The sequence below is a fragment of the Sus scrofa genome, chromosome 9, assembly GCF_054392235.1.
Source record: "Sus scrofa isolate SSC_HxYL_T2T_F1_AM1 chromosome 9, Sscrofa_HxYL_maternal_Yorkshire_Landrace_v2.0, whole genome shotgun sequence".
Lineage (NCBI taxonomy): Eukaryota > Metazoa > Chordata > Mammalia > Artiodactyla > Suidae > Sus > Sus scrofa.
In genome coordinates this window covers 137,943,846-137,968,539 of record NC_139391.1, presented here as the reverse complement: position 1 = coordinate 137,968,539, position 24,694 = coordinate 137,943,846, and the positions used below count along the sequence as shown (strand labels likewise).

The 24,694-nt window shown below is 50.2% G+C and overlaps 3 protein-coding genes across 27 annotated transcripts in view; all 3 read right to left on the bottom strand.

Moving 5' to 3' along the window:
• The window catches only part of LAMB3 (laminin subunit beta 3), a 162,069-nt gene extending 161,134 nt beyond the window's left edge, over positions 1-935 (bottom strand). For 4 of the 11 annotated variants that reach the window (XM_084978498.1, XM_084978494.1, XM_084978496.1 and 1 more), the window contains exon 1: positions 579-935. The gene's annotated coding sequence lies outside the window, so the exon portion shown is untranslated. Of the gene's footprint in view, positions 1-233 lie in introns of all 11 variants that reach the window. The other 7 variants (XM_084978505.1, XM_084978504.1, XM_084978506.1 and 4 more) reach the window with 3 other exon arrangements.
• Positions 1-935, bottom strand: part of C9H1orf74 (chromosome 9 C1orf74 homolog) — a 77,730-nt gene extending 76,795 nt beyond the window's left edge. For 5 of the 6 annotated variants that reach the window (XM_084978543.1, XM_021063892.2, XM_021063887.2 and 2 more), the window contains exon 1: positions 579-737. The gene's annotated coding sequence lies outside the window, so the exon portion shown is untranslated. Of the gene's footprint in view, positions 1-578; positions 738-789 lie in introns of those variants that run through there. The other variant, XM_021063889.2, reaches the window with a different exon arrangement.
• Positions 936-4,655: 3,720 nt separating this feature from the next.
• IRF6 (interferon regulatory factor 6) lies at positions 4,656-24,283 on the bottom strand. 10 transcript variants are annotated; one of them, XM_013979999.3, is made up of 9 exons: positions 20,813-24,283; positions 19,836-19,919; positions 18,976-19,157; positions 13,537-13,741; positions 12,227-12,355; positions 9,281-9,439; positions 7,873-8,265; positions 6,784-6,902; positions 4,656-6,126 (listed from the first exon to the last, which is right to left on the bottom strand). In XM_013979999.3, the coding sequence occupies exons 3-9, from the start codon at positions 19,147-19,149 to the stop codon at positions 5,902-5,904; spliced, it is 1,404 nt and encodes a 467-aa protein (XP_013835453.1). In that variant the 5' UTR covers positions 19,150-19,157; positions 19,836-19,919; positions 20,813-24,283; the 3' UTR covers positions 4,656-5,901.
• Between the last annotated feature and the right edge of the window lie 411 nt (positions 24,284-24,694).

Here is a 24,694-nt window from a genome sequence, read left to right as displayed (position 1 = left end):
CAGGAAACCTGACAATAGCCTTCCCTTAAGTCTTACAGCATCTTCCAGAGGTCACTTCCCCTCCCTCTGCTTTGGAATGCTAACCCAGCCCAGATAAAACGGCATCACCAATGGCACCCTGATTTTTTGGTGACTTAGTCTCTCTTAGTTCCAAATTCAACTGTCTCTCTGGCCTTAAGGTTATATTTACACTCTCTCTGGCTTCCCTCCTAAATTTTCCTGTTGTAATTTACCTTCTCTGATTCACACCTGAAGGAGGTCGGGGCCGAAAAGAAGCAGAGCATTCTCTGGCAAAATTCAGAGCATTTCACCTAAAACTGTCCTCTGAGACAGAGTAGGTTCCACATGTACTCTTTTCATTGCCAACTCCTCTTTCTCTTCCGGCCAAGAATAGTTGTAAGAATAGCGGTCTGATTAAACGATACACACTAGAATGTGGACTACCAAACATCTCATGTTGAGACACAAAGTAAATAAGTTAAATTGGCTGGAACTGCAAGAGGCTTGTCTTGCAACTTCTGCAGGCCCCGCCTCCCCCTACTGGTGGACAGTCACTGGCCCTCGGACGACAGGCTCACCTCAACCCCCACGCCCTTTCCTGGGCACAGTACAGGGATTTAGTAAATGAGGCAGAGGTCTCCCTTGCACACACAGACGTCCTTCTACTTCCCCTGCAGATTCGCGGGCTCAGGAACCCCTTCCAGTTTCCTGCCCGCTGCCCGGAAGGCCGCGAGACCCTGTGCTCCGCCGCGAAGCTAGAAGTCCCGCCCGCAAGGGGAGGTCCCTTACCGCCCGCAGGGGCCGGGGAGGCGAGGTCTGCCTGCTGCGCATGCCCAGCACATGCCCTGTCCCGCCGCTTTCCGTAACGTCACCCGGTCCTCTCGCGCTCCCCGCGTAGGAACCACCGGCAGGCCGCGCGGCTGCATACCGGAAGTGCTGGTGCCTGAGGTCCGGCCCCTTCCGGCCCGGCTGATCCCGGCCCCGCCCCCCTGCGCCGGAAGAGGAAGGGAAGGGAGTGGACGGAAGGAGGCGGGACCGGTTGAAGCCGCCAGCTCTTCGCTTGTGTGTTGTTTTTAAGTCCAGTGTCCCGTTTGACCAGGGAGGCAGAAGCGGGGCACGCCGAGCAGAAACACCTTTGATTTGTGTCTGGAGAAGGACGCTTTCCCCTGCAAACGAAATATCTCAAGGCAAGCGACGTGTTTTGCGTGATACTTTCACCTGTGGGTGGTGCTGCAAAGTTTTTTTTGTTTTTGCTTTGACCTGCCTAAATCCTAAATTTGAGAGGCTGAGGTCTGAGAAGTGGGTGGAGAAGTGTCCTGGCCAAGGTTTGCTTTTTGTCTTTTTGCCTTTTCCAGGGCCTCTTCTGAGGCGTATGGAGGTTCCCAGGCTAGGGGTCTAGTTGGAGCTGTAGCCGCCGGCCTGCACCAGAGCCACAGCAACGCGGGATCCGAGCAGCGTCTGCGACCTACATACACCACAGCTCACGACAGCGCCGGATCCTTAACCCACTGAGCAAGGCCAGGGTCGAACCCGCAACCTCGTGGTTCCTAGTCGGGTTCGTTAACCACTGCGCCACGACGGGAACTCCAGGTTTGCCATTTCTAAGCACGGTGTGAAGGCATGAGTCTTCACCCTGGACACATGTGTACTAGGCCTGCTTTAGGTGCTGGAGGTACTTACTGCAGTGTACATAACAGACAAAAACCCCTCCTTCCTGGAGCTCAGTTTGGTCGAATTCTGTTTGCTGACTTCAAAGTGAGAAATAAGAGGCAGAGATGCAGACACTTTTTTTTGTTGTTGTTGTCTTTTTAGGGCTGCACCCGTGGCATATGGAAGTTCCCAGGCTATGGGTGGAATCATAGTTATAGCTGCCAGCCTCCCCCACAGCCACAGCAATGTGGGATCTGAGCGGTGTCTTTGACCTACACCACAGCTCACAGTAACGCTGGATCCTTAACCCACTGAGCGAGGCCAGGGTTCGAACCCATGTTTTCATGGATACTAGTCGGGTTTATGAACCGCTGAGCCACAACGGAACCCCCTAAACACTTTTCAATCAAATCATCAGGTAAAAACAGTTATTTCACTGAAAGTTTAACTTCTTTACCAGCATTATGACCCATCTCACAGAGGGAAAGAATTTCTTGAAAAAATTTGTCTCTGAATAAATGGCCGAAGTTCATTGATAGATAATAAATAGGCAAAGGCTAAGGGAACTGCAGGCGCCTACACAGGCTCCATCTTAGTAGTATCTGCAGACTGTGTAGAGACCCCTGAGGAATAAAGGTGGGGCCAGCCTGCAAGGAGGGCAAGCTTGTAGGGGCTCCCATTCTAACCCTGGTTCTTAACTCAGAGGGACTCAGAAGCAGAGACTAGAAGCTAATTTTAGGACTTTTTTCCTTCCCCATATTTATTTTAATTTCTCACAGTAGTTAGCAGTCAGTCCCTAAAATGACTTAGTTCATTTATTCTAACCATAAATATCTGAGAACACACTAGGTACCAGACACTGTGCTAAGAGCTGGCAGCAAAGTCCAAGACAAACAGTCCCTATCTTCAGCAAGTTTACAAACTTGAAGTAGTCAGGCAGGACACGAATGCTGAACAATTGCAAGGGAATTGATTATTCTGAAAGAGGAAGTATAGGGTGCTATGGGAACATATAGCCAGGGACCTAACTATATGGGTGAGAGGCCAGCCTAGATCCAAGCCTTGCCCTCCCCATTTATGCCTACAACTAATCTAGTTCAGTGGGGTGGACAGTGACAAAAACAAAAAGCTGGTGACACACCTAACTCCCTTCCCAGCCCTAAGCAAGGTGAAGGCAAGGAAGTTAAAAACACCAAGGGAGTGAGTGGTGTCGCCACCAAAGGGGAGAGCCGACTGAGTCTCCAAGAAAGGATACCTGGCATCAGGACCAGAGAGGGAGCCCTGCGTGCACTCTGCCAGTGTTCTGAAAAGGACGGGGATGGGGGAAAGAAGAAACTGCTATTTTTTTTTTTTTTTTTTGTCTTTTTGCCATTTCTTGGGCCGCTCCTGCGGCATATGGAGGTTCCCAGGCTAGGGGTCGAATCAGAGCTGTAGCTGCCAGCCTACACCAGAGCCACAGCAATGCAGGATCTGAGCTACGTCTGCGACCTACACCACAGCTCACGGCAACGCCGGATCGTTAACCCACTGAGCAAGGGCAGCGATCGAACCTGCAACCTCATGGTTCCTCGTCAGATTCGTTAACCACTGCACCACAACGAGAACTCCGAAACTGTGCTATTAAGACCGCATAACCACTCATCCGTTCCTCTGAGCATAAACTTGTCACTACAGTCACATACTAAGAGTTCAATCCTTTTTGGCACTTATTATCTGAGCCCCCATCCAGATGAACAGCCTGGCTGTTAGCCTCTCCCAGAATAAGGAAGAGGGACCAGTCTAGACCCAGCAGTTGCCCTCTCAGTTTATTTGCTGTGAGTTCTTTCTTTGAGCTCTGCAGAAACAGAGGCAGCCAGACATCAAGACCAAATCCCTCACTTCACACACTCAACAAAATGCCCCCCATATATAGTTTCTATACCTTGCATGTGTCCTGGTCTCTAGAAGCCCAACTTTTGCTCATAGCTAAGCACCCAGATTTCCCTTGGTCATACTTTAGTAACAGCAGATCCTCCTAGGTCCCCTGGAGATCCTAAAACCACAGCTTAAGCATTCTAAATGAGTAAGTCACACAGCCACCTGTGACTGAGGGGAGCTTATGGTCTTTGAAATAAAGCTGGCCCAACTTTTCAGCCAGCTCAACTTCAGCCTCAGGGGGGCGGTGGCTTGGTTTAAGGGTAGCAGACCGAAGTGGACTTTCTTAATATGGCATGGTACAAATAGATACCAGTATTCTGGAGGATCAGGGCCTGCACCCAGATTACCATCTTGTTTTCTACTTAGGTCTTGGAGTTTAAATTACGTATAATTTCATCTTTTTTAAATGAGTAAAAGAGTCAGATAAAAGCAAAGTTAACAGATGAGACCAGTTTGCGGTAGTCATGGCTGCAGTGTTCTACGCTACTCTTCACCTTAACTGTTCACACCCAGCTACCTCCACAGGAAGGGAGACAAGCAGGTGTGTGCTAGGTGAGCCTTTTCCAGAAAAGCACTGCCCTGCCCTTCTTCACTCTGACCTTAACACATTAAACACCCCTTTTTTCCCAAGTGCAGAAAAATCCAAATGAGAAGACTGAAAAAAATCTCCATACCACAAGGAACTCTCCTTGCCTCCTCTGTAGTCAGAGGAGTCGGTCTGGGATACCCAGCTCACTCAGGTCTTCCTCAAAGACGCGGGCAAAAAAGGAGTTTCTGCTGTGGCTCAGTGGGTTAAGAATCCGACTGCAGCAGCATGGGTCACAGCAGAGGTGTGGGTTCCATCCCAGGCCCAGCGTAATGGGTTAAAGATCTGGCATTGCCACCGCTCAGGCCCAGGAACTTTCATGTGCTTGGGATGTGGCCATAAGTTAAAAAAAGAAGAGGGAGAAGGAAAAAAAAGAGATCTACCCTCTCGGAAAGCCATCACCGAGTCATGGACTCTCATCTAAACACACACACACACACACACACACACACACACACACACACACACACACACACACACACACTAGTACAGACATACCTCATTTTATTGCGTTATTTGTGCTTTATTGCACTTTGCAGATACTGTGTTTTTTACACATTGAAGGTCTGCAGTGACCCTGCATCAGCAAGCCTATTGGCGTCATTTTTCCAACAGCATTTGCTCACTTGCTGTCTCTAGAACATTTTGGTATTTCTCACAATATTTAAAACTTTTTCATTATCTTTTTGTATGGCCATCAGTGATCTTTGATGTTACTATTGCAAAAAGATTATGACTCTCTGAAGGCTCAGAGGAAGGTTAGCATCTTTTAGCAATTACAGTAACTTAATTAGGGCATGCACATTTGTATTTTCAGCGGTAATGCTATTACACACTCAACAGACTACAGTGTAATGTAAACCTAACTTTTATACACACTGGGAAACCAAAACAATTTGACTTGCTTTACTGCAATATTCACTTAATTGTAGTAGTTTGGAACGGGCCCCTCAGTATCTCCAAGGTATGCCTGCATGTAAATGGTGGTAGGTTGAACACCCGACAACCAATTCTACAGGCGCCCTAAGCCTTCTATGTTAACAGCTTCCCTTTAGAAGCTCGATTTATGAGCTTTTACTCTACAGGCTGGGTGACTTTCAGACTTTGGCACCTATTTCTATTTAGATATCAAGTTTGGTTCCTAAGCAACCAGCCGGGGCCCCTCCCTCCTCCTTTGCCCATCCGGGAGCCAGCTGACTGTACTAGTAGAACAGGTCAAACGAAGATCAATCCTGGGCAAATCAGTGCCTGAGGGGACTTCAATGAAAGCAAGGAAAAAAAAAAGCAGTGCAAGATCAAGGCAGAAGGGTTCCGTTCCAGGCAGTGTTGCCATGTACAAGTAGAATGAAGTCATCAAGGCAGAGCTTTAAACCTGGTGTTATTTAAGTATCATTCCAACTCCTTCCCTTCACAGTAATGAATCTGAAGCACAGAAGTTAAATGATTCGGTTCAAGGTCACACTGTTGGAAACAAGGCGGCAGCTTGAACCCTGGTATCCAAACTCCCAGGCCAGCTCTCCTTCTACTATGTTACTCTACTCTCAGGAGGTTTAAAAGAGGAAAGGGAAAGCATGGAGGGTGATTTTTCCATAAATTAAATCAATTTTAAAGCCAGGCATATTTGGAGAGTCAGAGTACTAATATGGTTAGAAGAAAGGTTTAAAAGTTGGGTAAATCTGAATAATAAAAAATATCAATATGTACAATATTGTAAAAAAAAAAAAAAAGAAGGAAGATGGCATTCGTGATTACTGGGCTGGCAGGGCAGGGGGCATTTGCATGCTAGGGGTGGGCTGCATGGGCTGCCAGCTTTCCTGGGTTTGGAGGATGCGGTACAGCTGCTTCAGCTGGGCGACGATGTTATCCTTGATGTCGGGAGTTGAGATCTGCAGGCGGACGCTGCCACTGTCAAAGGATCGTGTAAAATCACCAGAAAACATCTCATAGATCATTCGCGCCACCACGGGAATGACCTGTTCAGACAGAGAGCACACAGGTATCTGCTGAGAAGAAGGTATTTTAAACAGCAGGAGGGGCCCAAGATGGAAGAACCAGAGAGGCCATGGGGAAGCCCCACCTACCCACCCCACTCTAGTGTCTAGATATAGAACATGCCTTCATTTCGCTGGACCATCCTGCCAAGACGCACTTTAGAATTCAGTTCAGATGAAGGTAAAGAACCTAGAAGGAGCATCTCATCACATGCCTAAATAAAGAACTGCTTGTTTGGCAAGACTTTTACCCAAATCGCATCTATTGCCTATCTTGTTGCACGAATCCATGGCTAAACCCACATGTTCTTGCTGCCACTTCCCAGGATAAGTTCTTCTAAGTAGTTCAAAAAGTTTTTCCGAAAGAACTGGAAAGGGCCATATCTTGTTAGATTTCAGGAAGACTCTGATGTCAGTAAGAGAATAAAGTCTCCAAGAGTCAGTCGCTCACTTTGAGGACCCTGTATTCTCCAGCCTGGGCCAACTGTACAGTGTACAAAGCTTGAGTCACTCCTCCATCTGATGGGATTAAACCTACCCAGGCAGATGGAGCCTTGCTCAGAGCTCAACCCCACAGCCCTGGCGGCTTGAGCATTGATAAAAAGGCCAAGAGATGTTGACGCATTATTATCCCCTCACCTGAACCAAGATGAGTTTCCTTTCCAGGGGTTTTCCATCTGGCCATTCTTCCCCAAAGCATAAGTAGATCTCAAATGGTGGCTGCTTCTCTATCTGTCCTTTCTGGTGGGCGATAAGATCTGCAGAACAGGAAGAGGAGTGTCATATCCTGGGTTATTCCAGATCCTCTAGCAGGCACCATCTTTTGTGCTGTCCAATATAGCAGCCCACGAGACACAACATGTGGCTATTAAATTTATTTACTTATTTATTCGTCCTTCTGTCTTTCTAGGGCCACAGCCACGGCATATGGAGGTTCCCAGGCTAGGGGTCGAATCAGAGCTGTTGCTGCCAGCTTACTCCAGAGCCACAGCAATGCCACATCTGAGCCACCTCTGCGACCTCCACCACAGCTCATGGCAACGCCGGATCCTTCACCCACTGAGCGAGGCCAGGGATCGAACCCGCAACCTCATGGTTCCTAGTCAAATTCGTTTCCTCTGCGCCACGACGGGAACTCCTGACTATTAAATTCAAATGAATTACAATTAAATAGTTCTTCGCACTTACGAAGGCAATAGCCACATGTGGCCAGTAGTTACCACACTGAACAGCTTAAATCTAGACACTGTCATCATTTCGGAGGGCTCTATTGGATATCATTTAAAGTGGAACTGGGGTTTAGACCACACGGGAGGATTCACGTCTCAGTGCTCTCCCTAAATATCTCTGCGGGAGTTTGTCACTCACATCTGCCCCAAATGAGAAGGGTATGTGTTTTGCTGCTGCTGCTGAACAGGGTCACCTTCCAAAGTGAAAGGTAAGCTGGGAGATTTGGGGAGCAATGACAAGGCTCTCCCTCTTCTGTCAAGAAAGGAGCCACAACCAACCTAAAACTGGCTTCAGAGACATAGCTTTGGAGTAGAACACCATCTTTGTTGCCCAGTTCACTTTTATTTTTTCAGAATCAAGGTTCTCTTCTACCTGGACTTCCTCCAGAAGAAATGTTTTGGTTAAGATCTTTGCAGAGCCAGGAAAGGGGGCCAGGAAGGAGGACGTCACACTTGCAGGGAGCAGTTCCCACCATCCATCTTCTGCAAAAAGACTCACCGCTAAGGAACGTTTCCAGACAAAACAGTTTGACCTTCTTTTGCCTCTCAATCAGGTTGGGGGCAACCAGCGATGGGGCACATGGCCCAGACCAGTACACCTTGCACTGGCACAGCCTGATGGCATAAATGGCGTGGCCGCTGACCTCCAGGATCAGTCCTCTGTCCATGACATCTAGCAGCTTGCTGGTGAACAGCTTCTGCTTCTCGTTGGTGATGTGCTCCGGACCTGGGAACTTGACCTGCTCCAGGCTGACAGGACCAAAGAGCTCCTCCTGGTCAGGCATGGGGCCCAGGTCCCCGTAGAAGAGCCGGCAGCCCTGGGGGTTGCTCACGGTCATGGTCTGCCCATACTCCTTCCCACGGTACTGAAATTTGATGTCCAGGTCCGTCACTGCAAGGCGAGAGAGGACAGTGAGAGTCCTGCTCTGGCGCTCTGCCTGCCCTTCCCTAAGACTCATGCAAGTCCATCAAGATCAAGCCACCTTTCGATCAGCTTCAGGAAGGCCACTGCAAAGTTATCCTTCCTGCAATAAAGGGCCACATCAACATATCCCTGGAATAGTCACTCAAAAGGCTGCCTTGAAGCAAACAGTTCAAAGTCCAGCTATACTATCTCAGTGCAGTCACCACACCCTAACAGCTGGAATTTTCCCACCGAAGTACTGGGTCCTGGTCTCCCCATTTCATACTGAGTCTTTACATCAATAGGCATTGGAAGGAGCTAAAAACTAAGGCTTCTGCTTTGTGTATCATTTTTGACTCAAACCAGAGGAACAAGAAGAAATACCAAGCCGTCTTTCTGATAATTACACAGATGAACACCCACTGTTGAACTATTCTAATAATACATTATAGAAGGACATCGTTCATAGCAAGGAAAATGTTCACTCGCCAAGTGAACCCTATAGGTATCATCAAAGCTATCAGCCTCTTGGACCAAATACTGGTACTCACCCCTGCTCCCCCCACCCCCCGGCCCCCCGACCATGTGCAGTGTGAAAGGGAGATGGGCAATGACACATCCTCCACTGAGATCAATTTGTGCCCAATTCACAAAGAGATTTTCCCTGGGTCCTAAAAACCCTCCAAATCCACCGCCTTTAACTTCCCTCTGCTACCCCTAGCCTTGTCCCCAAATCCCCTAGCCAAGCTGATACACCCAGGCCTTCCACCGGGGAGTACCCTAGAGTGGCACAGCAACCAATCAGAGCATGCCCAGGGCGAGTGCGTCTGCAAGAGTGTTTCTTTCCTTCTTCCCTGGTGACTCATCGGCCAGCCAGGAACCAGACACGGAGGCTGCCTGGAGGCCTGTTCTATACATAGCAAAGAAAAGGCGGCAGAAGGTGGACAGGAAATGACCTGTAATAGGAGCTGAAGATCCAGAGAAAAAACCAAGGCCCACTCACTTGGGAGAGAGCTGATCCACAGCTCTGGAGAGCTATAGAAAGGCTGGATAGGTGCCTGCGGTACTTCCATCTCCAGAGGTTCCGTTTTGGGCCACACTGCTTCAGGGCTACAGTTGCCCACACTGCAGTTGCCCACACTGGCTGGTGCTATGGGAGAACCTAGAAGACAAGGATGTGGGTGAGCCGGCACGGCACCACCCAGGCATATCCGCTGCTATAGGCTCTAAAACCTAAATGGTCAACTGATAAGAGTCCAACACTGGATCATGACTCAGTGCCTCAGCCCACCAAGAAGTCCCCCAACAAATACCAAAAGAAATAAGGTTCATTCCCCTGCTTCTACTGCCTAATCTTCTTAGTTCTCTGGTAAATTCATAATTCTGAAAACATGCATTTGCTGACATGTGAGTTTTCCTGGAGTTAAATTAGAATAGGCATGAACGAGAGATTCTCTGTTGACCCAACATTTGAACAGAAGTGAACGCAACTGAATTAGTTGATTAGCTTTAGGGGTCAAATCAGAGCTGCCGCTGCTGGCCTACACCACAGCCACAGCAACTCGGGATCCGAGTCGCATCTGCAAGCTTGAGGACAGGGATCGAACCCGCATCCTCATGAACACTGTGTCAGGTTCTTAACCCACTGAGCACAATGGGAACTCCTAGAAATTCCTTTAAAAACAAGTATCTTTACATGCATAAAACAGCTGGAAGATACTGAAGAACTTGGAAAGCTCTGTCTCCTCCGGGGAAGGAGCCGGGATGTTCGGAGACAGGATGGACGGAAAACCTTTCAGTTGATTTGCTTTTTGTACCACTACGAACTGTACACCAGCTAAGAGTATTATTTATTCAAAAGTACCCAATTTCAGCTTTTAAAAGGAAGCATGAAAAGTGCATCCTATTTCTCCGCTATTGTCAAAGCTGGCTCAGTCCAAAATCTACAGATTTTTCCTCCTAGCCTCACCTTTCCGGCACCTATTCTTCAACAGCTTTTCTTCCTCAACTCCACAATGACAGAGGTGAAGTGTGAAGTCTCTTTGCCCCTTTGTGCACAAGTCTGCTTAAATCCAAGTACCCGCCTTATTTTTGTTTTCAATACATGTTCACATTGTTTCCATAAAGGATCCAAGGTGGCCCATAGCATAAGGCCGTACAACAGTAGCGTTAATCAAATTTGAAAAGAAATAGGAAATTGGGATCCTAGAAATAGGTCGCATGCTGTTAACGGGTGAGAATAACAGAATGAGTCAGCCAAGGATTTGAAAAAGGATCTCACGTTTCCAAATGCCTTAAAATTTCACTAACTGGGAACGCAGTTTGTGGTAATATTGACTTGAGAGAGCGCTATGATATTTGTCTTTACTCACTGCTTGGTCACAAAGTTATAAATGACAGGCTAAGTGACAGGACAAGTAGATAGATGATTAAGAGTCATTTCCTGATATGCAAGGGGTAGGGACATTGCCTAGAGTAAGTACTCCAAAATCCTAAAAGAGTCGTCTTCTTTTTTTGCTGCACCTGAAACATGCAGAAGCTCCTGACCCGGGGATTGAATCTGTGCCACTGTAGTGACATCACCAGATCTTTAACCCACTGAGCCACAGGGAACTCCTGGAGTCATCTTGACATATTAAATTTTCTAGATGGCACAAGTATCTCACTTGACCCTTAGCAGCTAGATGGAACTTAGAAAGGCAGTGAAAAGCTGCTCAACTGAAATATGTCCTATGAGCAGGAGCATGTCAGTGGATAGTGCAAGTGCAGAGGCTGAAAGAGCAATTCACCTGTGTTTGAGCATCCTCAGAATGTGCAATGGGAGATGCAGTACCCGCTCTGCCACATAGTAATCCTCCAACCTCTACACTCATTTTTCCTGGGGAGCTGAATTCAAAAAGTCTATCAAAAAGGGGGGGGTGCCTGTCATGGCTCATCAGTTAACAAATCTGACTAGCATCCAGAGGACGCAGGTTCAATCCCTGGCCTTGCTCAGTGGGTTACAGACCCGACATTACAGTGAGCTATGGTGTAGGTCAAGGATGCAGCTCGGATCCTGTGGGACTGTGGCTGTGGTGTAGGCCAGCACCTACAGCTCTGATTCGACCCTAGCCTGGGAACCTCCATATGCCACAGGCGGGGCCCTAAAACGCAAAAAAAAAAAAAAAAAAAAAAAAAAAGATTAAAGTCTCTAATAGATACATTCTACTAGAGCCCAGTATTAAGTGCTGCAGATGCTGCAAATTTTCCATGATATAGCCTTGGGAGAGCAGGCCCTGTTAAGGAACTGATGGAAAATTTATACCGAGGGAAATAGTGGAAGAGTCTACCTATAATTCATTAAGATGATGTCTGCGCTCAGCCTGAAGGAAATCAGCAAAATGTAAAACAGCTAATGTTGGAGTTCCCGTTGTGGCTCAGTATCCTGACTCGTATCCATGAGAACATGGGTTCAATCCCTGGTCTTGCTCAGTGGGTTAAGGATCCGGCATTGCCGAAAGCTATGGTCGGTGTAGGTCACAGATGCAGCCTGGATCCTGCGTTGCTGTGGCTGTGGGGTAGGCCGGCAACTGCAGCTCCAGTTCGACCCCTAGCCTGGGAACCTCCATATGCCGCAGGTGTGGCTCTAAAAAAATTTAACAATAAAAATTAAAAAAAAAAAAAACCTAATGTATTTATAAGTGGGTTTAAGAATGAATTTAATTTTTTAATTTTTCTGAATCATCAAGATTCAGACGGTGTTCTCTGTACCTAGAAACCACCCCACCGGGACAGCTGGGCCTGTGGGGTTCCTTGCCTATGACCCCTCTACCTGCTAACAGACTGGCAGCTTGGCCACAGGGCCCGGCCACTCCTCCCAGTGCAGTGGTGCCTGAGGGGTCGGCAGTTGCGAAATCAAAGCCCCTAGCATCCTCCTCATCCCTCTGTCCCACCCAGCACCCCCACTCACCATTGATGTTCAGGAAGGGGAAGGTGTCCTGGATGGGAACGTGGTGCTGTGACTGGTCCAGCTCATCTTCCTCATCCTCATCATCCACATCATTATCCTTCTCATCCCAGGGAGCAGAGCCAGTGGATCCTACCCAAGAAACAGATGCACAGGCCTGCAAGTGAGCTGCTCAGGTGGCGCTGTCATCCCTGCCATTGACCAGCACAGGGCTCCTCGGGCTCAGTGTGCACCCTCAATGCCCTAGCCAAAGAGTGGGAGCCAAGGGGGTTCACCCCACTTCCAACTCCTCCTACAGAGCCTGAAATCGAGCGCTCGCCCCCTCCCCTACCCAGGAGCGGCAGACCCTTCTTCTTTCTTCGGGAAATCTTTTCATTCCTACTCTACACCTCTTTCTACATAGCAGACCACAGCCCCTCTCATTTGTAAGCCTAACGTGAGGACAGACCCTTCCCTCGTGGCAGGGCCTCACCACATTCATTGGAGGTGAAGTCTAAATTTTCTGGCTTAGGCGTTCCCGTCGTGGCTCAGTGGTTAACGAACCTGACTAGCATCCATGAGGACACAGGTTCGATCCCTGGCCTCGCTCAGTGGGTTAAGGATCCAGCGTTGCCGTGACCTGTGATGTAGGTCACAGAGGTGGCTGGGATCCCACATTGCTGTGGCTGTGGTGTCGGCCAGCAGCTACAGCTCCAATTTGACCCCTAGCCTGGGAACCTCCACATGCCACAGGTGCGGCCCTAAAGAGACAAAAAGACTAATTAATTAATTAATTTTCTGGCTTAGTCTGCACTAAATAGAAGGTGATACTCTCTTAGCAAAGGCATCCTACAATTTAAGTGATCACCCGCCCATCATTTATAAAGAGAACCTAATAGCTTTTACGATGTCATGTCAATTGATTCTTAAAAATAGCCTCTGAAGTAGGCAAGATGAGAGCCCAGATTTTACAGTGGAGGAAATGAGGCTCAAAAGGTCATATGACTTGACTCAGTGTCTCACAAGCAGGGAAGTGAAAGAACTAGGTATAGAACTTAAACCTCCTGAGTTTTAATTCCTCCTTCTTCCGAACTCTCTGGCCTCTCTTCGCAGCGTGGAGTCGCGAGAGAAGCTGTTTTTACCGAGCCCTGTGCTCCCTCCACTTTCTCACGCTGCCCTGTTCCACCAAGTGAGCAGCAAGACTCTGCTGAGTCTTGATCGTTTGTTCTCTGGGTCCTTCCTGGGAAAGGCCTTTCCAGTCTTAAACTTTGTAAGCGAGGCAATTTTCAAGTCAACTGTGTCTTTCAGGGTCCAGCCCGGCAGCTGCGCCTCACCTGGGTTGACGACGGAGCCCTGGGGCTGGGGGATGTCGCACACTTGATAGATCTTCACGGGGTTCATGGGCACCTCCTTGGTGCCGTCGTACATCAGGTTGAACTCCCTGCTCTTGTTGAGCGCACAGCGGAGCTGGGCCTTCCATTTCGCTGGGTCGGGGTCATCAACCCCCTCCTGGTACTTCCCCGTCTCCACAGCCCAGGCCTGGAAGACAGGAAACTGCCCTGAGTGCTTTGGCGGCCGACCAGAAACACTGCAAAGTGGGCCCAGCCGTTCAGACGCACACGCACCCCCGCCCGACCGCCCATCATCCCGACCCCAGTGTCCACGAACGCAGCCGGAGAGTCCTCCCTGAGGCCAGGGCAAGGCAGGGCCTGAGAGAAATTCAGCCAAACGCAAACACAGTCTTTCGAAAAGAGGCGCCTCATCTCAAGTGTCGCTGCCAGTACCACCTGTCAAGACCACAGTGGCCATAAGAAAGGGTCAACCACGAAGTCGGAGCTCCTGCCGAGGCGCAGTGAGTGAGGAATCCCACTGCAGTGGCTCGGGTCACTGCAGAGGCTCGGATTTGAACCCTAGTCCAGCGCAGTGCGTTAAAAGATCCGGCGTTGATGCAGCTGCAGCACAGGCTGCAGCTAAAGGCTGATTCAGTCCCTGGCCCGGGAACTTCAATATGCCCTTATTTATTTATTAAAAATAAATAAAGAGGAGTTCCAGGTGTGATGCAGTGGATTAAAATCCAACTACAGTGGCTCAGGTGACTGCAAAGGCACAGGTTCTCTCTCCAGCCTGGCTCAGTGGGTTAAAAGGATCTAACCTTGCTGCACCTCTGGCTCTGACTCAATCCCTGGCCCAGGAACTTTCATGTGCTACGGGTATCACCATAAAAATAATAATAATAATAAAGTAAAATTTTTTTAAAAAAAGAAAGAAGGAGTTCCCCTCGTGGCTCAGTGGTTAACGAATCTTCCTAGGAACCATGAGGTTGCGGGTTCAATCCCTGGCCTTGCTCAGTGGGTTAAGGATCCAGCGTTGCCGTGAGCTGTGATGTAGGTCACAGATGTGGCTCAGATCTCACGTTGCTGTGGCTCTGGCGTAGGCCGGCAGCTACAGCTCTGATTGGACCCCTAGCCTGGGAACCTCCATATGCCATGGGAGCGGCCCCAGAAAAAGGCAGAAAAAAAGACAAAAAATAAAAATAAAAAAGAAGAGGAGTTCCCATCATGGCTCAGGAGAATCAAATCTGACTAGCATCCATGAGGACACAGGTTCAATCCCTGGTCTCACTCAGTGGATTAAGGATCTGGCGTTGCCGTGAGCTGTGGTGTAGGTCACAGACTAAGCTCAAATCCTGCGTTGCTGTGGCTGTATTGTAGGCCAGTGGCTACAGCTCCAATTTGACCCCTAGCCTTGGAATCTCCATATGCCAAGGACGTGGCCCTAAAAAGACTAAATAGATAAATAAATAAAAGAAAAGAAAAACAAAAGAAAAAGTCTGGAACAAATATACACTGAAATATCAATGGTAACTTTGGAGAGCAGGATTTCAGTTAATTTTTTTTTTTTTACTTGTTTTTGACATGAATTATTTACATAATACGAAGGAAGAGGGAGATGGCGTACGATATGAAGTGTTTGGCCTTGCTGTTCCCCCTGGCTTGTCTTCAGTCCGATGCACAAATAACTATAGACCAAGTGCCTTTAGGATAACAGCTTGCAGGAGGGTAGGAAGCACGCTGTGGGGGGTGAGCCTGCCTCGGCTTGAGGCTGAGGGTCTCAAGGACCAACAACCACCCCCACCCCCACCCCCTGCCCACCTTCCCTGCTTCCCCAGACTTCGACATGAGAAACATTAGGCTGGAAACACCACTGGCTAAAACCACTGGGGCCCCGGCTCCCTGGTTTTCACTTTCTGGATCTAACAGGCATTTGTTTCTGCTCACAAGACGGCCACGCTCCCCCGCTGCCAACGTATATGCGTCCGTCCATCTCGAAGCTTTCTTCAAAGGTGTGTCGTGATACAGGTGATACAGAAAATGCAGATGTCGTGATGTGGAGTTAACAGAGGACGCTCAGGATCAGGACGTGCTCGGCAGCCTGTGCAAGCCGGCATGGTGTGGGCCTCCTTCGGTCCCAGCTCCGGCCTCTGCTCCTGGCTACAGACTTCTCCCTCAAGCCGAAATGGAACTTTTTGTCCCCTCATCCATTGAGACCTCTGGTCACCCTCAGGCACGCCCTGCAAAGCCTCACAATCATGAGGAAGATTCTTCTAATCTAAATCCTTCTCCTGGCGTTCCCATCACGGCTCAGTGGTAATGAACCCAACTAGTACCCATGAGGACGTGGGTTTGATCCCTGGCCTCGCTCAGTGGGTTAGGCTGTACTGTGTTAGGTCGCAAGCACGGCTCCGATCTGGTGTTCCTGTGGCTGTGGCAGCTCCAATTTGTCCCCTCGCCTGGGAACTTCCATCTGCCGCCGCCGGTGCCGACATAAAAAGACAATGAATCGATCCATCAGTCCTCCTCCAATTCACTGACTTCTTCCTCCATCTTCTCAGACACGGGGTCTCCTCTCCTTGTTGTTGTCGTTGCTGTTGTTGTCCGTGCCCGGGGCATGCATGTGGAAGTTCTCAGGCCAGGGATCAAACTCACTCCACGGCTGCTGTGACAATGCTGATCCTTAACCCACTGGGCCGCACGGGAACTCTTACTTGTTTATCAGTATGGAATGAAGAAGTTTGAGACAGCTGCTGCCTCCAGTAATTCAGCAAGCGCCCTTCCATCCAACGCCCCATAGGGATTTCAGCCTCACTGGTCCCTGGTGCTGGCTGCTGCTTCCCCACGGTTTTTTCCTGTTTCTTTGATCTTCTGTGCTCAGTCCTCTTCTGGTCCCACCCAGCAGCTGGGGCTGTGTTGACTTTGGCATGGGGCTGCAGATTGCTGTGGCTCCCTAAATCCCTGCCCCTCCAAGGAAAGGGGCCAGACCAACACAGAACCATAGCCCCAGGCTTCCTGCTCCCAACCCAGCAGTCCCCATCCCACTTAGACAGTGCCAAGGACCCGCGGCTGACGCAAGAGGCTGGTACCCAGCCCACGGCAGTCGTGGGGCTTTAAGAACATTCTTGGTTCAAACCCATTCGGACTTCTGCTTCTGAGATTTTGGTCACTGGGCAGGTCTCTATTTCTCTTCCTAAAATGGACACAGTCCCTGCATTTTTGTGGTAATTTACGAGTCCCTTCCCATACATTGTGTCACTCAGTTCTCACAACAATCCCGTGAGGCAGGCAAGACTGGTTTTATCCCCATTTTACTGAAGGGGAAGCTAAAGCCCAAAGAGCCTTGTTTGATTGATGGTAGTAGGATCTGAAGCCAGGTCTTCTGATTCCTGGTCGGAAGGGGCAGTATGATAATGAGGGGGCCGGGGGGGCAGTCAGGCCTGGGTTCAAATCCCGGCCCCATCGCTTATTGACCGTGTGATTTGGGTTACCGAGCCCCTCTGAGACTCAGCTTTTGCATCTGCAACGTGAGGGTAACGCCTCCCTTAGAGCATTGTCAGGACTCAGCGAGATGACGGCTATGGAGCGGGCACCCACACAATGCCCCCCCTCCCCCGCCCCCCCCACCCCCAATCCTACCAAAGGCCTGTCTGAGCTCGGATCTGTGAAAGTGCTCTCACTCTCCTCCTGACACCCAGGGCCCTCCCTTAGCATTCTGCAAACAGATACGCAGATGTAAATTAGACAGAGCAGCTTCCCACAGGCACCCCTTCCTCAAGCTCTAAGCACCCAGATCGCTCTCATGAGTGGGGCTTTCAGGAACCAGCCTCTTGCCCCCTGGCCAGCACCACCAGACACTTGAACAGCATATCCAGTTTCAGACCAAGATCACAGAGAGAGACGGGCTGGGCCCGGGCAGGCCCTCCCCCTCTGATGCCAGCTCCAACACCGGGTGCTGGTTTATCGGTGTTTTCCTTCTCTCTTTTCTATCACTGTTGAATTTTTACATCAGAAGCGTTCAGTCACTCTCTGTCCTCTAAGGCCAGTTTCTCCCCACCTCTCATCGCTGCACCTGGTGTAACAGCTGGGTAGAAATAACTCTAAGACAGCTCTCCACTGAGGCATGAGCTCACCATTCCTGATCTGATCTCGGCAAGACCCTGGGGCATCAATCTTGAGACGCCTGACTTCGGCTTATCGTCAGGGAAGACGTGGGGAAACGCACTTTGTGTCTTGAGGTTAGAGGAACTAAAGCTACTCGTGAGATGGACAACTGACCAGAACAGAGAAGCTGGTCCGGAGCAGAGGTACAGGTTCCGGGCTTACAAACCACCTGACACCCCTTCCCACCATCAGCTTCCCACCTACTTCTGTCTTAGACTTTGTTTTCACTTACATTTCATAAAATGCCATGTGATTAAATTTTGTTGTCAGTTAACCAAAATAACTCTCAAATCAAAGCTATTCTCTCTCTCTCTCTCTTTTTTTTTTTTTTTTTTTTTGGCCTTTTTAGGGCCACACCCAAGGCATATGGAAATTCCCGGGCTAGGGTTGAAATCGCAGTTGTAGCTGCCAGCCTACACCATAGTCACAGCAATGCGGGGTCCGAGCTGCATCTGTGACCACAGCTCATGGCAACACTGGATCCTTAACCCACTAAACAGGGCCAGGGATCAATCCCTCATCCTCATGGATACTGGCCGGGTTCATTACCACTAAGCCGAAATGGGAACTACCAGAGCTGTTATTTAGTTAAGAAAACATACTTTGCACGGGGAACTATATCCAACCACTTGTGACAGAACATGATGGAAGATAATGTGAGAGAAAGAATGCATGTGCATACGTACAACTGGTTCACTTTGCTGTACAGCAGGCAGTGACAGATTTTAATAAATCAACTTTAATAAAATTTTTTTTTTAAAAAAGAAAACATACGTTAAGTAGAGGCTGTGGATGGAGCAAAATATTTTAATATCAAAAGAAAAACTTGCAGAGGGCCCCTGACACCCAGCCTGCTAAGACTCAGCAGTTCTGCCCTGGAATGAAGAGCCAGTCCCAGGCCGAAGCACCGATCTCCACGGCAGGAGCCCTGAGTAAATGCAGGGTCCATTGCTGGCGGACCCTCGTGAATCTAGGAGTAACCACAACACACACGCACTTACAGGAGTTTAGCCAATCACACCTGGGATCCTGTGGGCAGAGAGTTGAGTACTGTGGACCAGTGGGGAAGACTATACGGGCTCAACCATTACAGACGTGCCCCGACATGAGAAATGACTGTGCCTGCCCCCCCCATCATAAACATTCTCTCTGTCACATCAGCATTGTGGATCTGGTACGTTCTTCATGCCAACACTGAAAACAGAACGGAACCAAACGCCAGAGAGGTCTGAGGGAGCTGGAAAACAACTGGAGTCAGACAGTAAAAGCAGACTTTACCTTGAAAATGGTATTTTCCTCCTCCTGTTGGGGGCTATGCCGGGTGGCATGTTTCCAGGGAATCTGGAAGCGTTTGGAGTCTCTGTGCAGCCAGATGAGCCCAGGGTACAGGCCACTGTCCACTTGGGCTACCAGCCAGGGCTTCAGCCGAACTCTTCGGGGGTGGAGGGCCATGATCTGGGCTGGGGGGAGGAGGAAGAAGTGAGGAGAATTAGGCCAGCCCCCGGGAAAGGTTCCCAGCCCCTGTTCCCGTATGCTGGAGCTACAGTTTCATTAGAGTACAGCACAGAAACTAAATATGGGAATAAACTGTGCCAGGTGGAGAGGAAAAGAAAAGAGGTTAAAAGGTTCCTTTGATTCTTATTCCAAAGCCATTTATACTTCATGCTCCAGCCAAGTCAGACTTATCATGAAAGTAGATCGAATTTCTTCTATTTAAATCCCGAAGCAGAAAAATAAAAAGATGATGTCATTCCTGCTGGGACTGCGTCTTTCCTGAAGCAAGGGCTTTGGAAGAGAAGAAAAGTTACTCTTTCCAGTCTCATCTCGGGAGAGGGAAGGAAGAAGTATGGAAACAGCAAAAGGATATGGATGCTCCTTGAGTAAGAACTTGAAGCGCACTCTTTTCTGTTCCGTTCCTTTTGACCAAGCCCACAGCTCCCAGGGCATGGATCAAACCCGAGCCACAGCAGCCACCCAAGCTGCAACAGTGACAACGCCAGGTCCTTAACCCACTGGACCCCAGAGGAACTCCCAAAGCACACTCTCTTTTTAAATGAAGGGGCATGGGGGCACTTTAGTGCACCTGTGGGGAGAGAGGTAGGCAAGGGCCAGGTCCTGGTTCCAAAGTCCTCACTTACAGAGATGAGCGCGCAGGTGGATCCACGGGGATCTGAGTGCTGGGCCTCGAGTCAGTCTTCTTTTCTCTGGGCCACCCAAAGTTTCTGCACCAGGAAAAAAAAAAAAAAAAAAAAAAGGAGGCGGGTGGGGGAGGTCTGAGCTGGTCATCCACAGGACACTCCAGTGTCTGGGAGAAGGCTTGAAGCCCTGGAGCCACTTTCCCTGTAACTGAGTCTGGTAAAGCTCAGAAGCCCAAGAATAAATCAAATGCCACAGTTCCTAAGCCTGAGCCCTAAAAACACTTGGAAGACAAGCTCAGTACTGAGAGGACGGCCTCCTCGCCTGGGTCTGTTTATCGCCCCAGAGAAGCCGGGTTAAAGGGACGGGTGGCAGGAGGCAGCCTGGGTAAAGTCTGCAATTGATTCTCATAAGAACACAAGGGGCTGGCACCGCAGGTGACAGCAGAGCCAGCACTCAGAGCAGCAAACAAAGGCCCGCCCAGACTGGGTGCCTGAAGGAAAAACCAGTCACTGGAGAACTGTTTGCTGGGGATGTTGTGTTTAGCTTTTGCTGTTCTTATTTCACTTTGTTTTTGCTTCCAGTGACAAAGAGACGCCTGCAAAAGAACGTTCACCCAACAAATATTTGTTCGTCAGCTCCCGTGGGCAAGCACGATGTCAGTTACTAAACATGATGTTTTCATCAGACTCCCTGAAGAAATCCACACTGGAATTGCTCAAACCCCACAAAGCCCTGAGAAAAAGAGGATAAATAAGGGACCTTCACACCCAGAGAGTGTCCCACCTGGATCATGACTCAGACACCAAACCAGCTGAGTAAGCCGAGCCTCCCCCGCCAGAGGAGCTTCGCTGAGGGGGTGGCACCAATCCATTGCCACTTACCCCACTAACCCCCCAGCCAGGCCCCCAACAAATAGGAAAGCTCAGACCCAACTTGGCCACTGGCCCTTTAAGAACAAGGCAGGACCTGCTCTTACCTGAGCCTTCTGACCCAGTTACGGAGACCTGCAACTGAAACCTTCCCCCGGGAGCCCGGCTAACCGTGGGCAGGTCACCGTGGGCAGGTGAGGTGGCACTGGGTGTTCTCAGCCTGGGTTTAGGTCGCTTTTGTAGGGCAGCAAATCAAGCCGTCAAACCAAGAGCATTTTTCCCTTATAAGGACGAGGGCGTGCGGATTCTCCCCAGGGCAAGTTCTAGCCTCCTCTTCCTTAGTCCCGGCCTGCCCGAGCTTAGGGGGATGGGGAGAGGGAAAGGAAAAAAATGGAAAATGGGCCACAAACTGGGCCCCCTAGGTGAAGGGCTTTTGAGATTTTTTTTTTTCTTTTAAGGGACGCACCTGCGACATATGGAAAGTTCCTGGGCTAGGGGTCACATTGGAGCTGCAGCTACTGGCCTACACCACAGCCACAGCAACACCAGCACCGAGTCCAAGCTGCGTCTGCAACCTACGCCACAGCCTGCAGCAACACCAGATCCTTAACCCACTGAGCAAGGCCAGGGTTCTAACCTGCACCCTCAGAGATACTACGTCAGGTTCTTAACCCACTGAGCCACAACAGAAACTCCGCTTTTGAGGATTTTTAATTCTGTGCTGGTCAGTCCTGTGTTGGGGCCTGGCAGACACATGAAGTCCACCTCTTGACGGATCATGGGCTTTGAAGAAAAGGGTTTATCCGCGTTGCTCCACAACACATCAAGAAAAAATTAAAGCAATCAGGCCAACACAAGGAACTGCACTGAGTGATGGGGACAGAGAAGCAGCCACCCATGGAGACGGATGATTAAGATCTAGGGACCTGCGTTCTTAGCCTTCTCCCAAGATGGCAGGACCCGGGAGAAACCCTGCCCCGGCCTCCTCCACACCCCACCTCCTTCAAGGCGAACCCTCCCTACCTTCTGAACCTCAGCCAGCGGCGCCTCCACCTGCCACCCAGTAACTAAGGCTATAAAAACAGGCAGCGAGGGGAAAATTGGAAGCAACCAAAATATCAGAGAAAAATGGCTCAAGAGACATTCATAACCTGCAATATCAAACAGCCATGAACATCGGAGCATCCTGATGAATTTTTATTGGATTTGGGGAAATGTTTAAATGGGCAGTTAAGGGGGGAAGGCAGCATACAACATTGACTGTAGAGAAGCGTCTCCATCTTGTAACATAACGTAGGCACTTGCACACATATGCACAGAGACTTTAAAAAGGGAAAGAAACAACACAGCGGTGCCGTAAATGCTTAATGGTTACCTGGCGGTAAGATTATGGCTGAATTTTATACTTGCCTATATACTTTTATAGATGACACATTTTCCTACAGTGGCATGTTTCAATTCACAATTTAAAAACAAAACACAAAACACTCCAAGCAGTATTTTTTTTTTTTTTTTTTTTGGCCACACCTGTGGCATGTGGAAGTTCTCGGGCCAGGGACTGAACCCTCGCCACAGGTGCAACCTGTGCAAGTAGCATTTTTTAACCACAAGAAGCCGGGACATGTCTCGCCCAATAGAAGGTATAAAAGCTAATAAAAACCATGGTAACAACACTCCTCTATGTCCACATAAACTTTATAGTTTTATGTGTTCCTCTACTTAACATGTCTGATTTCATCCTCGTGATTTAGAAGTGACATTATTACAATCCCAATTTTAGAGCTAAGTTAACCGGGGCATAGAAAATTGTTTTATTCAGAGCCTGGACCCAAAGCTTCAGAGGCAAGAGCGCGCTGTGCCGAATCCTGCCACTACGCCCGGCCTTCCAAGGCTCTCTTCTTCTGTACAGAAAGAGAGTAAACCAAAAACATCAGCAAAGATCCAAGCCACATGTGGGGGGGGGGGGTCAATGAAGTGGTGAGGGAGGAGACCCACTAACCATGACCCCACCTTCAAACACTCCTAAACCAGAGCTCCCTTTCAAAACACTCTTGCCACCCAAATCCCAATGCTCACAGAACCTCAGCCTCCTGGAACTCAGCTCTGTCTCTTAAAAGTCAAAGCCAGTGTCTCCAACAGGTATTGAACCACCCAAAGAAGAAAGACGCTAACCCATTAACTCCCACTGGGCCCTGAGCAGGGACATTTTTCAGGGCATGAACCACCCTCTCTCACACCCCCATTCCAAGGAACAGGTCCCCTATAAACACTGCCACCTCTGCAGCCCCTGCCCAGACTGGCTTCCAGGAACATAGCCACCCCACAGCCGCAATTCAGCTGTCAACGGTTTTGCTTAGAGTAAAACACAGGCTAGGTGGTGGGCCTGCTTTTTCCCTTCCTCCTGGAGCGCCCCGAAATGCCATCTTCCAAGTTCCCCGGTCTTTCCTGTTTGGTTTAGCCTCTTTCGGGGTAAGCTCTGGACCTCTAGCCGTAATTCCCACGCCCTTTCTCCCTGCTCAGCTGAAGTTGGGGGCGGGAGACAGGGAGCTGGAGGATACTGGGTGCTGCTGTCCTGCATTATACGTATATCCAACCCCAAAGTACTCTCCAGGGTGGGCAGCCGCCCAGGCCCTTCCCTGGCTTCCACTTTTGGCATCCACCAAGACAGCGGGGTTGGGGCAGAGATGACCCCTTGACCACAGAGCAGACTCCCTGTAAACAGTGGCACCCGGGGCTGCTTTCCAGCCAGGCCTGAAGGCTTTCCCCACGTCTCCACGCCCTCCCTCCAGCCCTTTCAGGCCAAGAGGGCCTCACCCCCAGAGCAACCACACCCAGCGCCACCCTCTCCAGCACCTAGAGTGACGACTTGTAATCCACGGACGCCTCCCAGACCCGGGACCCGGGGCCTGACTGCGCTAAACAAATTCCAGGAGTGAAAACTAACTAGTTAAAAGTTACTGGCCGCCCCTACCCCCAATTTCCCGGGAGCGCGCACCACGATCCAGGGCCAGCCGGCCTGGGAAATCCCTTCTTTGGGACCCAGGGCCGGCGGGCAGCGGCTGGTAGGACCAAAGCTAAGGAGGAGCCTTGGCTGCCCGACGGAGGGTGGGCAGGGGCAGAGAGCAGCGCACCCCAGTAGGGCGGGGGGTGGGGGAGGGAGTCGACAGAAGGGGGGGGGAGGTCTGGAAGGGCCCAGCGCTCCCAGGCTAGGACGGTCCCAAAGCCACCTGGAGCACAGAGACCGGCCCCCTGCCCCAGAGGGTATCCCCAAACAAATAGACGTCCTTACGCAAGCTTTCCTCACCCCACGAACTCTGGAGGGGACACTTCTCCACCAGCGGGCGTGTCCTCCTTCGCGCAATCTACTCGCCAGAAGTTGGCGTCCCCACCTTTTCTCAATCCGCCGGCCAGAAGCGGACGTCCCTCCGAAACAAGTCCCCACTTAAGACCACCCGTCGCCACCGCGCTCTTCGACAGGTCGGGCGAGCAACACCTGGCTCCGCGCAGGTAGGACTGCGGGTTCCGCTCCCCGTCGCGCACCGGCCCTTACCTGCCCGGCCCAGGTGCGCCGCGCTCACGTCAGCGCCCCGCCCGGGGACGCCGCAGCCCCTCCGCCGTCCGGCCACGCCTCCCGGGTGTGGTCACGCCCCCCTGCGCTGCCGATTGGCGGGTTGCGAGAAATATGATACCAGGTGTTCCTGGGCCACCCAGGCCCGCCCAGCCCCTTCCCCACCGCCCTCCCCCGCTTCTAACGCGCGCTGAGAAAGTCCCCGGCTCAGATCTAGACCTGACCCTTGGGATCGGTGGTCTTGTGAAGTGGAAGCGACCGGAAGGTCCGATCTAAGTCGAGAAAGTGCCTCCCCTCCTCCACGCCCCATAATCACTCTGCAGTACAGAGACAGTTATAACCACAAGGAAGAGTTTAGAGAGATGCGCGGTCGGCCTGTGCGGAGTAGGTGCGGAGAAGAGACTCAAGATTCTTGGTGCCT